The sequence below is a fragment of the Gavia stellata genome, chromosome 15, assembly GCF_030936135.1.
Source record: "Gavia stellata isolate bGavSte3 chromosome 15, bGavSte3.hap2, whole genome shotgun sequence".
Lineage (NCBI taxonomy): Eukaryota > Metazoa > Chordata > Aves > Gaviiformes > Gaviidae > Gavia > Gavia stellata.
In genome coordinates, this window is record NC_082608.1 from 4,063,727 (window position 1) to 4,079,376 (window position 15,650).

The 15,650-nt window shown below is 40.1% G+C and overlaps 1 protein-coding gene across 6 annotated transcripts in view; it reads left to right on the top strand.

Moving 5' to 3' along the window:
* SLC12A4 (solute carrier family 12 member 4) overlaps window positions 1–15,650 on the top strand; it is a 49,492-nt gene that overhangs the window by 21,629 nt on the left and 12,213 nt on the right. For all 6 annotated transcript variants that reach the window (XM_059825106.1, XM_059825105.1, XM_059825109.1 and 3 more), the window contains 10 exons: window positions 768–899; window positions 7,332–7,478; window positions 8,074–8,128; window positions 8,456–8,586; window positions 9,036–9,277; window positions 11,164–11,378; window positions 12,379–12,543; window positions 12,624–12,722; window positions 14,855–14,912; window positions 15,468–15,642. In XM_059825106.1, coding sequence (XP_059681089.1) covers window positions 768–899; window positions 7,332–7,478; window positions 8,074–8,128; window positions 8,456–8,586; window positions 9,036–9,277; window positions 11,164–11,378; window positions 12,379–12,543; window positions 12,624–12,722; window positions 14,855–14,912; window positions 15,468–15,642 — 1,419 coding nt within the window. The remainder of the gene's footprint in view (window positions 1–767; window positions 900–7,331; window positions 7,479–8,073; window positions 8,129–8,455; window positions 8,587–9,035; window positions 9,278–11,163; window positions 11,379–12,378; window positions 12,544–12,623; window positions 12,723–14,854; window positions 14,913–15,467; window positions 15,643–15,650) is intronic.

Here is a 15,650-nt window from a genome sequence, read left to right on the forward strand (position 1 = left end):
ACTGTTCGTGATGATACGTGAAGATACGAAAGAACTCCAGACAGTGAAATTTTTCTTAATTGGTTTTTATTTCCTGTGTAGAAAGTTGTTTCTCTTTACCATGCATTACTTGCTGTGCAGTTAGACATGTAAGACATTTTCATTTCAAAGAGAAAGGTGAAGGGAATGATTTTGTTCTGATTTTTTTTTTTTCTTTTTCTTTTTTCCCTTTGAACGTACTTTCAGAAACAGAAGTTGGATGGGATGAATGTAAAGGTGTGAGGCCTCTGTACATGTGGCTTTGGGGATTTTTATGTAGATCCACATGGATTAGGTTACATAGTATGAAAAATGTAATTATCAGAGTGCGTGCATGCCTACAGTGACCGGAGTTTAATCACTAAATCTCTGATTTATTTGACACCTTGACCTATTTAAAAGTGTATCTGTTGATGCAAGCTGACATTAGAGACACATGCAAAATACACGTCCATTTTCTTACAGTCCCAACGCTCAGACTTCTTTATTGCTGTAATTCATGCTTTTCAGCACCGAAGGAGAAGGGTGCAGACCTGTTGGCATAGCCTTTTCCTGTCAGATTTGCCCTCCTTTCAGAAAATTAAATCCTCTCATCAGTGGTTCAGGCACAATGACGTATTCTGTCATTCCCTGGATGGTTTTCCTGGTGTGTTCCCTGGCAGCTTCAGGCATGCCAAGGAAGGCATGACCCCAGCCGCTCTCCATAAATGCTGTAATTGCAGAAGTTGACTAGTTGTCTTCTTCCACAGGAAGAACTTGATATACGACCAAAAGTGTCGTCTCTGCTTGGCAAGTTGGTCAACTACACAAATCTTACCCAAGGTGTTAAGGAACATGAAGAAGCAGAAAGTACTGATGGCTCGAAGAAGAAAGTATCAAAAGTAAGTAAAGATTCTCTCCATGGCCAGCTGATGAACAGGATGATTCCCTATGTGATTTTTCGGGAGCTGGACTCCTTTCTGCTTTATTTTAATGTCTATTAGGAGCCATGGCAGTGTTGCAAAGAAAGAATATAGAACTCTGTAGGTAACCAGATGTTACCAAAGAATTGGGGCCAATGTAGTGGTTAAGCACTGTGTGCTGCGGTGCAGTTACATACACTTGGTACGGCTTTGGATAGGGAGGAGAAGTTTTTAGCGGTGAATCGAATAAACAACAAAACAAAACCCCCAGCTTTCTCCTAGCGCTGTTTTAGCTGCCCAGCAGTATCTGACACATCTCTACAAGCCTGCTAGGTGTGACACGAGACTTGCAGGAGACAACACCCTTCTAGAGTGGTGGGCGGAGGCCAGATTGGACACCTGGGGCAGCTCAAGCGTCATTCTGGCGTTAGGCACTTAGGCAGCTGGATTCTGCCCCAGAGCATCTGCATTTAGATGGTTAGCCCATTCTGGCTGGCCTTGTAATAACCAGGTAGAAGGTGGGGTTTGATTGTTGGTAGTTAGATTTCTATCAGGAGGACTATGTTCTAGCTGCTCTTCTGAGTGCTCTGGCAGTCAGGCAAGTGTTTCAGTTAGTGCTAAACCCTCAAGCGGTGTGGTTGCATTTTATGGCACTGGTGGACCGGTCAGTTTGCTTGCAAATTTTGTCAAAGTTTTCCAGAAAACTAAGACAGCACTTGAATTCTACGGGTTTTATAGTACTGCCCGTTAAAGTTTGAGGGATTTCAGAAAGAGATGGCAGTGATAATGGTGAAAAACACCACATTCTTCTCAAAGAGAATGCATGTTACGCCGTGCCGAACGCCAGATTCCTGCTCCCTTACACTCCAGTTCCTTACTCTGCACGGTTTTACGCTGGGGTTAACAAAGTTGTTTAGTCAACATGAAGCTTAAAATTCAGTTTTATCTGAGACCACATGCACTGAAGTGCTGTAATATTGTGGTTAATATGACCATTACAAGACCAAGCAAAGGTCGTCTGGGTGCAGTAACTGTGTTCTGGTACTATAAGCTTACATTAAAAAAGTAATTTAAACATTTTAACTGTGAATTTTCTTTTGTGTGGTACTTGGTGTTATACTAATTGCTGAGTCTGTCCAAAGTTTTTACCTTCGCAATGCTAATATGAAATGGCAGCTGCATCGCTGTTTTAGCGTGCTTTTGGTGGGAATAATGTCATGCATCAGCTGTTGATAGGTGTTATTGCATCATCTAAAATAATTTTCAGCCTCTGCCTATCAAAAGCAGATCGATTGTTACCCTAACAAAGATAGCATGGAGGAGGATACAGTAGGTACAGTCCTTACTATTCTGAGAAAGTTCTGATCGCTTTTGCTGTTTATTGACTTATTAATTGCCTGACCAGAATACCAGGGTAAGATGCAGTCTGATCTGAAAGCTAGTCACTTACTTCCCGGTTGGAAGAAGAATTGGGAGAATTTGGTGGTGGGTCTGTAGCGTAAAGTTGGTTAAAGCAAATGCACTATAGCTTCATAAGGTAAAAGTGGGGCAAATAACAGGAAACTGAGAAGTTGCTTTAAATCCCTGATAGAGTAACATGTAAGGTTTGGTGATAATATTTCTACATCTAGGTATGATTTATGTAAACACTTGCGTATTTTCAAACTGTTTACTGCCATAAAAAAAGGACTGTTGTCCTTGTTAAAGCTATGTTTCTATGGTAAAATAGAGTTTGGGTTTAATACCTGGGTTGCTTTCCTGTGTCCCAAAAATATGTGTTTGCAGACTTCTCAGATGGTTTTTGTAGAATGGGTTGAGAAACCATTCCAAAAGTGACGGTATCATCCTGTGTTAATACCTCAGTATTTTCTGTGTAAACACTGCAGTTCCCTTAAGTGAATCTTTGCCTAGCATGTCTGTCTCTGGGATAAATTACATCAGCTGCAAGATTATAACTGTAGTTTGAATTTCTTCTCCCTCTCTTGTTATAAGCAATATGAAATTCTAAACATCCTGTAGAATATAAGAAGGTTGAATATTAACTTGGCCAATAATTACAACCATTAAACCCAGGCAATTCAAAAGCAGTAACTGTACAAAGCTATGGATTGAAAGTATCCAGAAACTGTGCAAACGGGATTCTTCTAGACATTTGTTTTTAATCATTTTTGAAGTATAAATCAATGCACTGCTGTTACCTTATCCTTCCCATTTGAGCGCTAGTACAGAAGCATGAATATCCACCCCAGCACGACAGCAGGTTCTGTTTTTAAGTGCCAGCATTGTTAACTGACTCGTTGCCGAACGCTATACTGGGTACGCTCAGCAAATACGTACCCAGCCAGTGTGACGAAAGGTAAGCTGCCTGTCCTGATGCGTAACTTACTGGAATTGGCAACTTACAGCCAAGAATTGGAGCAAGGAGGGTGAGCAGACTCTGGATCTGGTATTCAAAAATTGAATGAAGAAAGCAGTCCTTTCAGTAAGTGAATATATAATTCTCTATCTGAGCAGGTAAACCAGGTCTCTTGGTGAATACCTTTCTGTGACCTAGCACACCCCTGCCTGCCAAATCATATCCATCCAAATAAAAAAAAAACCCAAAGCCCAAAAAGAATCTACAAAACCCCCAAACCAACACAAGAACGCAGGCACAAAAAAGAGACGAGGCAGTTGTGTGCACATGAAGTGGCCAAATCTCTGAGGGGCAGTATCGAAAAAATGAGATCTCTCTTCCAAAGTTTAAGCTTAAAGGATAGAGAGTGATGTGCTTTAGCTTGTGGACATCATTGTTGCCAGCACCTGCTTTCTACAGTGACAAGACCAGAAGACCCCTGAACATTTCCACAAGCTCTGGAAAATACATTAGGTGACTGTCGCCCTTCTAATCTCTTGGAATAATTGCTGCAGAGTTTGTGGAAGACGCAAATGAAGATCAGGACAATTTCAGTGCAAAACAGCTTAATATAAACATATTACCCTGTTTCAGCATTGCCATTAAATATTTTTGGTAGTAGCATTCTGTTAGATACACATCAGATAAAACTGACACTATTCCATGTAATAGGGTAGCAGTTGGCTTGCTTTTTAGCTTTTCTAAATACAGTCTTGCATTAAAGCACTTAATAATTGCTGTGCTGTAAAAATATCCCCTTCTCATGATGGAAAAAATTAGATTAACTATTTTAGTTCATGTATCTTTAATAAGGCAGTTCATTTCTGTGCTGCTGTCTGTCCTCATGCTACAGAGCAACCGCAAGAGCTGTCCTTACCGATCAATGTCCCCGAGCCCTGCAGCCAAGTGCTTTGATAACCCATCACGCTGGCACAATGGAAGCGGTGTCCTTCAGACTCAGATCAATATTTCTGTCAATTTTGTGTCTGCAGCTGATGAGAGTGAACAGAAGCATGATCTGCAGCACTGAAATTGAGACTGTTTTCGAGATTTTTCTGTCCCTTCTTGGTTGATCTAAACCAAGTGTTCTTCAGAATGTCTTTGTGGTTTATTTCCTTTATGCAGCATGGGGTGTTTAATTTTTTTCGTTTGGTAGCTGTTGAGACTGGACACGATACCCTTCTTATTTCAGATTGCATTCTGCTGAGACTTCAGCACTGGTTTATTACCACTTACTGATTGTAAGATGCTATAAAAAAGGGTCGAGTCACTGCAGATTACCGGTGTTAAATATTGCTGTGAACAAGCTGGTTCAAGTAGTATTTGTGGATCATTCTTTCATACCAGTATTTTTTATTCCACAGGGTAAGAAAATCCAGACTAAACTCTTATGCCGAAGGCACGCTTAGGAATAGTGTGGCTTGGGTTTTGTCTGCAGGCAGACACTTAGGCATTTCCTAGGCTGCTCTGCTCTGCCGTAGTCTCATAACTATACCACTAATGCACGATTTCTCTTCCCCTGTGGCTGAAGTTAGCTGGTCACTGCATCTGCGTAAGAGGCCATTTAAGAGGGAGGGGGGGAAGAGTAAAGCAAAGCTGCAGGGGCCATGTAGGGCAGAAGATAGGGAAGACCTGAGTTCAGGTGAATTTTTGGGCAAAGGAAGCCGGTGTTGGGAGATTGTAAAGAGAAGGCTGAAAACTCGCCTGCTTTGATAGTGCGTGGGAAACTGTCCTATAGAATAGATAGCAACTGTCCTCCACTTGCTTCTCCTGCGGAGGAGCAATAGGTTGGGCTTCTTTCCTTTTCCCAGATGCCAGTTTTGTCAAAACTCTGGGAAACTCCTTTACCTCTGAGATACCCACACGTCTGATAAATTCACTTGACGCTGTGAGGGGGGTGACTGACAGATGAGTGGTCAGAGAGATGATAAAATTATGTGGAGTGTCTCTTGAAGAGAGGCAAAGAGTGCATTAATGTGACAATAGGAAGCCCTTAGGTGGGGCGAAATCTGCCCAGTGCCCGGCAACATTATTTAGTCCTTTCTCGGTTAATGTTTATGCAGTTGAAGACACAAGGTGAGTCAGATGAAGATGTTGGAATCAAAAGGATCTAAACCTCTCCTTCTTGAGGAAACAGGTACGCTATAAAGAGTACCCTACGAAGATCCTCCTCCGCATTGGAACAACTTGTTTAAAAAAACCCTTACCTTACCCCAAGCAGGATACTTACGTACAAGTGTCGTTTCTGTTCGTATCAGAAGACAACAATTCCTTTTGTCCTTGTACATAATCTGGACAAAGCTGATCAGGTTAGTTCTGTAGGATGGTAATTTTTGTACAAATGGCAGGTGACGTTTTAGGGATTTTTTTGAACTGTGGCATTGGAACAGCTGAGTAACAGCCCTCCGGCCCCGTGCTGGTAGGTCTCACGGGGTAAGTCCACCGCGAACCCTCAGCACATGGTTCTGTTGCCCACTTGACTTCGTGAGGTTCGCCTGGGTTGAAGTGTGTGTTGGGAAAGTCTGGCTGATCTGATTTAGCTTTAGTCACACAAGGAATTCAAAACTGACTTCAGAAAATTCAGTCAGCAATTCCTGGTGTTTCTACCAAAGAACTGTTCAGATCATGTTCTTAGGCACAGGTTTCTTTCATCTCCGGCACGGCAGATTCCTAAATCAGATGAGGAAACTTTGGATTGTAACATGTAGCTGCAAGTTGAAGCACTAAATTCCTAGCTTGCTTATTTTGACCTGGTGATATTATAACCATTTGCTTTTTCTAGGATTTTGCTTTGTGTAATAAAGTATACTCTTGACTTACCTTAGATAACTATATTTTTCCATAGTGAAGAGAAAGCAAGAACAAAGTTTTTGACAGCCCTTTTATCGCTGTCAGAGTAATATGCTTGTCTTAGGTACCATTGCCTTTGATTCATGACTAATTTGTCTGTAAGGGTGCGTGTTACCTATTTATTTTTGCATTTAGTTAATGCTATGTGGAGTCAAATTTGAACAAGTGTTGTCACCTCCCTTTAATATCCTTCTCATTTAGATGATTGCTCATGGGTTTCTTTAAATGCTGTCTATCTGTAATAGTTTTGGAATTCAGGTTTATTTGCGGAAAGAAGTATGAAAAGTGATGAGCCTTTGAGAAGTTACACTCTCTATTCCCCCTGTGTTTCAGCATTCTGTATAATTTTAAATGCAAAAGAGCCTCAGAAAGCAGAAGCAACCAAGTGTCTTGGCAGGAAGCCACAGAGATTTGGGACTCTGAATTGCTGCTAGTGCCAGGTGTGCCAATGCAGGGAACACTTTTGTATCCCTTGAAAAAACCCTTACTGGTGGCATTTTGATATCACTATATAACGATTTGGGCAAAGGAGAATTCTACAAGATACTCTGTTGAACGCAAGTCACGCGTGGTTCCCGTGAGGTCATGTAACTAACTTGTATTTTCTCAGTTGCTGTCGAAAGTAATTCAGCGTCTGATGCTAACATTAAACATAAGAAAGGCAGAATCATTAGTTTTACATGGAATGTATAAAATGGAAGAAAATACTTTATGCACGTCTCCAGATTGCTTCTGAATCTTTTCTACTTGTAATATCACAGAAGTATGTTTTCCATGAAACTAATTTGTAAACTCTGGGGAGTAGGGTAGGATTGATCTTATTTGGGGTTTGCGGCACTCAACGTTTCATACTAGAAACTCTGTGGTTCTACAATAAAACAAATACATGTATGTTCTTTTGTTAGTAATTGGTGTTAAATGCTGAGTATAATTACTTCAAATGTGAGGATGTGATAGGGTCAGCATTTTGTTCAGAAATTCGTGGGTTTGGTGTTAGGAGTTTGCTTCGTGTTCTGGGGAAGTCCAGCGCACTGGTATTTGTGTGTGTACCTTGTGTTTCCCAGATTTCTACCATTTGAAAAACTGAAGTTGTAGGGTTTTTTTGTTCTCTATGCGTTGAATAATTCCAGTTAATGAATGTCAATTAACTTTTTTTTTTCCCCCAGTCACCCAGCATGGGCACCCTGATGGGGGTGTATTTACCATGCATGCAGAATATCTTCGGGGTTATTCTCTTCCTTCGGCTGACTTGGATGGTAGGAATGGCTGGAGTTCTTCAGTCCTTCCTGATTGTATTACTTTGCTGCTGTTGTGTAAGTATATAGATAAAATAACGCATGTGACATAACCTCTGTGAAACTACTGAGAAACTTGGAGAGGCTGCGTTGTAGATGCATGTGTAAAGAAAAGCCAGATTTATGCTGGAGGCTTCTGCTGTGTTTGTAGCCATGTGATTTCTTTCTTTTTTTTTTTTTTTTTTTTTTGCTAGTATTTCTAATCTGTCAAACCGTATCTAGTGTAGATACAGTCTTAAAAACGGTGTTTGTTCAGCAAACAGCCATTTTCTGTGCCTGTCCCAGGTCATGGCTGCCTGCTTTGTTGGACTAGCCTTTGGTGGAATTTCAGCTCTGCAGATGGAGGGACACCTGTGTTCTTTTTTCTTGCTTTGTCTGCAGACGCCCATTATTTGACCTGATAAAGCAGTGGTCATCTCTCACGCAAAAGTCTCAACAGCTTGATGATTAAATTCCTGCTACACTTGTTTTCTTTCAGATAATGACCTGTCAAGGCAGAATGAATAGAAATACTGTATCCTATATGCAGTGGCAGCTTTGTTCTATCAAGAAATAAGTTATGTTTTAAAAAATGTTGTTGACACAATTGCTTCCTCTTCCTTGTTTTCCCCAGACTATGCTGACAACCATATCAATGAGTGCTATTGCCACAAATGGTGTTGTTCCAGGTACGTGTAGTTAGCAAACTTATCATTTGTGGTTTAAAAAAAAAAAAGTTGCTATAAGCTGTTAACATGGTTTTATTCTAGAGAAATTTGCTCAAGTCAGGGTACAAAGCCTGAATTCATATCTAGTATTTCTTCTTAGTATCAATTAGGCTAAAGATTAATTTATTTGGTTTTTAGTTACCCCTGTGCTAACAAAAAGATACTTCAATTGAACCCCAAAAAAAGCAGATACACAGTGTATAATTTTATTGTATTCTTATTGTGTATATTTTACAGTTTATAACAATAAATAAATGATAATTTTACTCTCATTTTTTTCTTTCGTAGCTGGTGGCTCCTATTTCATGATATCCAGGTCATTAGGCCCAGAGTTTGGTGGAGCTGTAGGGCTGTGCTTTTATTTGGGAACAACGTTTGCAGGAGCAATGTATATCCTTGGTGCCATTGAGATTTTATTGGTAAGTAGTACCAGAGTAGTCCTTCTTTTAAGACAAATAGTATATAGAAAATACTACAGTATTCTTGTTCCATATTCATATACACATTTACGGGTAGAGACCAGAAGGTCTCCAGTTTCTCAGTGTCCAATTCTGTACTGCTTAGTGCTTCCCTTTGGAAGTTGCACACTCTGTGGGTATCCAGAATGGAAGCTCTCCTGCAAACACAGATGGAAGTATGACTTAATCAAAGACACATGCTCATCACTGATAAAGTTGGCTCAGTCGTACTACTGAAATAGAATGGGCCGTTATCCCCTGACTTTTCCTATAAACTGGAGATTCCTGGTGAAAAGCATGTTGCAAATTGGAAAGTGATTTACATTTCTAGTATAGGTACAAGATCACTACAGTAATATAGACGGAGTTCTGTGCCTGTGTTCCTTCAGCTTGCTTTCTTCTTATTTCAGACATACATTGTGCCTCAAGCAGCAATTTTTCATCCATCCGGTGCCCATGATGCATCCAGTGCTATGCTAAACAACATGAGGGTGTATGGAACTGTATTCCTCATCCTAATGGCAGTGGTGGTCTTCGTAGGCGTGAAATATGTTAACAAATTTGCTTCCCTCTTCTTGGCCTGCGTAGTAATATCCATACTGTCCATTTATGCTGGAGCTATCAAGTCCATCTTTGATCCACCTGAATTTCCGTGAGTAATGTTTCTGGATGGGGGTGTAACTTTGCCTAGAGGTCTGGAAGATGAGGTTCAATGGAAGTTACTTAAAACTTGTGCCTAATACATTGTCAAAGCTATTTTTTTGTGAATTGCTTCAGATTTTTTTAGCTGTGTATAGTGGCAGTGATAGTCTTCCACATGCAGAGGTCGTGGAATACAAGTTTCTTAAGCTAAAATGAACGCATTATTGCATTCTCTAACTTTTTCGCTAGACTGAAGTCTCGTGCTGAGTATACAGATGGATGGAGGCTGACGTTTCCCTGCTTCCTGCAAAGTATCTGAGCCTATGGCTGTTGAGTTAAATTTTAGCAAGAATTTTGCTGGTTATTTATGGCAGTTAGTAGGAAGCAGTTTGGCAGGTCCATTTTCTCCAGGCCAGGCAGAGATGATGTGCTGCCTTTGTGGTTGGAAACTGTGGCGGTGTGATGCAGCTGCTTGCTGAGAAATAGGGCATCTCTTGGGAATGTGGGAGCTGTGATGGTGGGGCCATGCTAAGGCTCCGGCGAAACTTCCCCTTGGTCTGAAAGCAGATTACTCTGCCGTGTGAGCAGCCCTGCTCTGAAGACAACACGTGCTCCTTGCCATCCTGGCAGTTAAACCTGTAATACGGTTTCTTAAACTCAGAGCTGGGGCAGCAATGATGTGGATACATGTGTTTTACCAGAAATGCAAACAGTATTTCCTGATGCTGCTGACAAGTGATGAATGGAATGGAAATAGAGGAGTTGAGTCTGCATAATTATTCACATCTTAAAATGTTGTGACCATAACTAAGTCCTTGCAACCCTCAAGTGCTCCCTTTAGATATTTAGGGCCCAATGATTATAATGTTTTACAACAGTGGCAGGTTTACAGCAGTAAAAATAAAACAGTGTCTCTACCTCCCCCTCATTATCTCTTGGATTGTTCTCGAATGTTCTCCCTATCTTTCTTCCATGGGCTGTATTCCTTTTTCTTTTGCTGAAGTAACTAGATATTGTATTTATTTTTAATTCTGGGGAAGGCTTCTCTGAAGTCACAGTTCACAGGCCTGCAAACCCTATAAAAATGGCCCTGTCTCTTCCATTTGCCTGGCTTTAGTGATTGATAAGACCTGTGAAACAATTAAACATATTAAAATGGAAGAAACAATTTTTTTTTTCTGTGGGTGTTTTGTGGCACTGGGAAGAGAAGCTGAATGAGCTTTAGCGGCAGCAAGTTATTGTGTTACATCACCATGTCTTGTGGAACCATCTTTGGAGAAGTGGATTAAAAATTTTTAGTGTGGGAATAAACTATATTTGTGATTAGGTGAAACACAACAGGCACTGGAGGATTTTAGCAATTATGCGTCGCATCTTCTGACAAGAAGAACCTTTGCTTATTGTGATTGAAATGTATGTTCCTAATTCTGAAGCTAAAATGTCAGGGATCATTTGAGTGCTACTATATAGAAACTGGGATAATACGATTCCAAATGTCTTTAGATATTCTAAATACCTAGTAATTTGAATGCTAGTATTCTTCAGGTCTCTTCCACTCCAGTAGTTCTGTTTAACTGGGGGGAGGGGGGGAAAAGTGGCCTAATCTTTCCCTTTCATTGTTTAAGGTAAATTTACCAGATTCAATAAATCACACTGATGTAGCTTTTTATAGCTCTCCCAACATTGTTGGAAAAGTAGCTTTATACTTCTGACCCTTAAAGGAAACAGATACGCGGTCTTTGTCCTGCTGGTACCATCTTTGTGAGGCTGAGAAATGGTGTAGGAGACTTAGAGCCGCTTGAAATTTCCATGATACGAAAGAAGAATTATGGGGAAGGGCGGATTTCATCTTCCTGGTACCATATAATAACACTGGTTTTCATGTTTCCCTTCCAGGATTTGTATGTTGGGCAACAGGACTTTGTCAAGAGATCAGTTTGATGTTTGTGCCAAAACCATAATTAAGGACAACATTACTGTGGCCTCTAAGCTTTGGGAGCTCTTCTGCCACAGTACAAACTTAACCACCGAGAACTGTGATGAGTATTTTCTAATGAATAATGTCTCTGAGATAGCAGGAATTCCAGGAGCTGCTAGTGGCATTTTAAAAGGTATGATAGAATTTTTTATTTCCCTTAAAGAGGAGGCATGCTGAGCAGTTGAAATGGGTTGAACTGTTCCCTGCTGGTTAAGAAAGAGGGCCTGAAGAAATGTAATTACAGTGAAGAAAATTATCTTCAATAAAGAAACCCAAGTCTTATAATATTTAAAAAGAGTAGATGGCACTTTGGTCCTGATACAGTACTTGTCTGCAGTAAAATTGATTAAATTTGCCTTGTACATCTCATAATTTCAGCAGAAAGTCAGCTACAATTATGAGTTATACTAACATGATAAGCTGGTAAAATTTTTCAGAACTCTGTGTAGCTATGATTCTCCATTTTAGGCAGGTTAAGATTATGTCCTGAAAGATAAGTTTATTTGTATAAAAATAGTGTATCTCCTCCTTTGCCTGCTCCTGAATATATCATCATTGAAAAGCGTTCCTAATTGACATGAACTCCAGAGTACAGTTGCTTTGTGCAGGTGCTGAGTGCCAAAGGTTCCCATTTTTACAGAAACCAGTAGTCTAGTTTCTCAAATGGACTCAGCATTTATTAATGAAATTTCAAATGCCAACCATATAATTCTGGAAGTCTCCCACTGTATAAAGAACAAATCCGTTTCTATCTAGAAAGCTGGTCAATATTGCTGCTTTGGATTCTCGGAGCTGCTATGTGTGGGTATGGTGGTTCATTAAAAATATTCAAGGTATTTATCGGGGTTAAAATAGGTATGAAGTTAAAAGAATGTTACATTTAGTAATATTAAAGGATAAAAAGTGCTTAGACTTCTGTAGGCTATTCATAAATATTTATTGTTTTTGTTAGATTCCCTTGAAAGCATGCAATATAAATTTTCTTTCATGTAACTTGTGTATGTCTTAATTCAGTAATCAACAGAAATTGCATGAATTGCATTTGTAATCTTCAGTTGTAGACCCATTATAAGGAGAACGGGTTTGATCTGAAACATGCTTTTCTTTTCTGTGGTGTGATAATAACATTGAAGACAACTTATGGAGCAATTATTTGGAGAAAGGAGAGATACTGGAGAAAGCACATCACCCATCTGTTGATGTAGCAGGCCAGAAGAACAACCTTCATCTATACGTGCTTTCAGATATAGCTACTTCATTCATGGTGCTGGTTGGCATCTTCTTCCCTTCGGTGACCGGTGAGAATACTGGGACAAGAGGGCATCTTGGGTCTCGGAGCTTTCTTGATCTTGATCTTACGTCCAAAATGTGTTTTCAGGTATCATGGCTGGTTCAAACAGATCAGGGGACCTCAAAGATGCACAGAAATCCATTCCCGTTGGAACAATTCTTGCTATTGTCACCACATCACTAGTCTGTATCCTTTTAGAATGAGTCGAGTTCCTGGCACAGTGTAGGTGACTCAGACGAATGACTGTGTATCTGATTTGTGGGACTGCTTTTAGGTGACTAAATTGTCGGTGTGAGTATGATTGGTTAGTGGAAAAAAAAAAAACCCAACAGTCCTTGGGCTGAAAGCATCAGAATTATTATCCTGTTGTTTGCCATCCCCCTTTTTGTGTTGGGCTTTTTGTTTTGTTCTTTTGCATTTCTGTTGCTTTGCTTTGCTACACAGTGGTCTATAGCTCTTCAGGCTGGTGGAATACAGGTGTATATTTTTTTTAGGATGTACTTGGACCATTAAGATGAGGGAAGGCTTTTAATGGGAGAGATCATAAATTCAGTTCCTTAAAAAAAAAAAAAAAGCCTTTAGTTTGAGTGACATTAAGGATTATAGGCTTTCTTGAACATTTTAGGGCAAGATAAACTGGCGTTAGAAATTAGACTAGATGTTCCCCATCCATTTGTGGTGGTGGGAGGGGGAAGGTTCATGTGTGGAGTCAGCTGCTCACTGGTACCAATGAATTTAGGTATTTCTTTTGAAGTCAGTGAAACAAGATCATCTTACATCAGCTTACGGGGCTGTATTTTTTTTCTTTTTTCCCCTTGATTTTTAACACAGTCATCTGGTTTGATGCTGTTCCGTGATTCTTAGACCCATCCCCAGCTGGCATGCGTGGAAGGGTTACGAAGGCTGTGCTCAGTAGTGAGCTCCACGTAGCTCTGAATGACTCGTAGTTTCCCGCCTGTTTGCACTGAGACTGGAGTACTTCATCTGCAGAATATGAGGATGTTCCTCATACCAAATTTCTAGGTGCTGAGTGTGTGTTCAGAGAGGAACAGCCATTGTCCCAGTTGACGTTGCTGGCTTTTGTATGTGGCTAAACTCTTCAGGGCTTAGGACCACAGGAGCTTTGCTTAGGAAAGACTGTCTTAATATCTTCTCTCCTGCTAGAGAAGAGATAAAGCTAAGGTCTTTCGGCTTCAGCTACCTGTTGGTGTCCTAAACTACAATTTATCAACATAGGAGATGAAAAAAAAAGGCAAAAGGCAATTAATATGAACAAGGACTTCAAAACTTCTTTGTAAGAGCTTTCTGAATAAATCCCACCCAAAGGGCAGCTGGCTGAGATGGTGACTCTTCTGGAAATTCTGCTGGTTTGAAGCTGTTTTTTTGCCAAACCTCGCCAAGCTGTAAATCGGGATCCCAGCTTACTTGTCCCAGCTTCTTAGGAGCGCAGCCTTTTCCAGGTGTTACTTTGGGAACTGACCTTCTACCAAGAAGTTTGCATTTCCTATGAATGTAATACATATTAAAACAGGTCACAGATGTAACTCCCAGCTCTAGCGTTAAAATATGTGCAGGTCAAAACCTATTTCGTGGCGGGTAACTTTATACGTAGATATTAATACGCCACCCAGTGGAAGGCTTACACCATAATTTTTAGGAGTGATCCGTGTTTCCCCTTTTATTAGTCTTTTGTATTTTACAGTTGCATCTCAGGGGTAGAGGGTGGAGTTGAGGATTTAACCATTTGTGTAAACTTAAATCACAAGATCAAAAAGTTTATCAGAATGCCAGATCAAAAAAACCTGCATTGGGGAGTACAAAGTACTTCAGAAGTAGTACACTTTAATAACAAACCCAACATTCAAAGACTTATTGGTGATGGGAATGCCATCAGAGACCACAGAACGAGGAAGTGCAAGGCAGTGGTTTGCTAGATGTTCGAAATACCTTCAGACACAAGAGGAGAGAGAAAAGAAAGATAGTTTGGTATCAGTTCCTGTTCTATACTAGCAGATTAAGTTGACGTTTACATAGGGAAATATTTCTTTTGAAGTTCTCTCTTTTATCGTAACATTTAAAACTATCTTTTTTAAAAATTGAAACTTGGAATAATAACTTTGTCACTTTAACATTAGAAGGTATGTATGAGCAGTGAGACATTAATTTACTCACCAGCTTTACCAGGTACTTCCAGAGATGCTGCAGTGCGAATGCCGTAGGGCAGAGGCACATCTTGGACTTCCGCAATACTTTCTATGGTTGTTTTTATCTGCCGTGTCTAAACAGATCCTACTTCCTTAGCACGCTCTGTACTCAAGACTTCAGCTGTGTATTATTATTTGGAGCCTGCATAGAAGGTGTAGTCCTGAGAGACAAGTAAGTTTTGCTGCTTTAATGCTCTCCTTTCTTTTTCTTTTTTGCAGGGAAGGTGTGTTCTTTCCCATATATATATTAATATATATAGAGAAATATATATATATATTTCCAGCAATGAAGTGCTTGTCAATATAATTGTCTGGGGAAAAAAAAAAACAAGCCCAAACAAAGAAACCCTGAAGTCTTCTGTAGGGGATGTCTGATACTGGATTGCATTGGGTGTTTTAAACCTTAAACTTACTTTTTTTTGTTAAGAACTGCATCTTTCTATATTAAAGTAGAAAATAACGTTAGTTAAAGTAGAAAATAATTTTGTGCTAGTAACAGGAATTATATAATCAAAAGAAAGTTTTCGAGTTGTTGGAATCAGGCTGCAGACACTTCCTATCTCTGTGTTAAAAGTAACTCAGATTGTTTATTACTTCCTACATTACCTAATCAAGAAAACCTATAATATTTAGTATTAAAATGATGTTTTAAAACAGACCGAGAAAACCAAGTGTGAGTGTCAAAATAGTCCTTTGAATATGAATGTCTTGCTGTTCCTCTCTGCAGGTACGGCGATGCAGTGAACAAGAACTTAGTGGTGGGCACCCTTTCATGGCCCTCGCCGTGGGTCATTGTGATAGGATCCTTCTTCTCTACCTGTGGAGCAGGTTTACAGAGCCTTACCGGAGCACCCCGGCTGCTGCAGGCGATAGCAAAGGACAACATCATTCCTTTCCTCTGGGTTCGTAC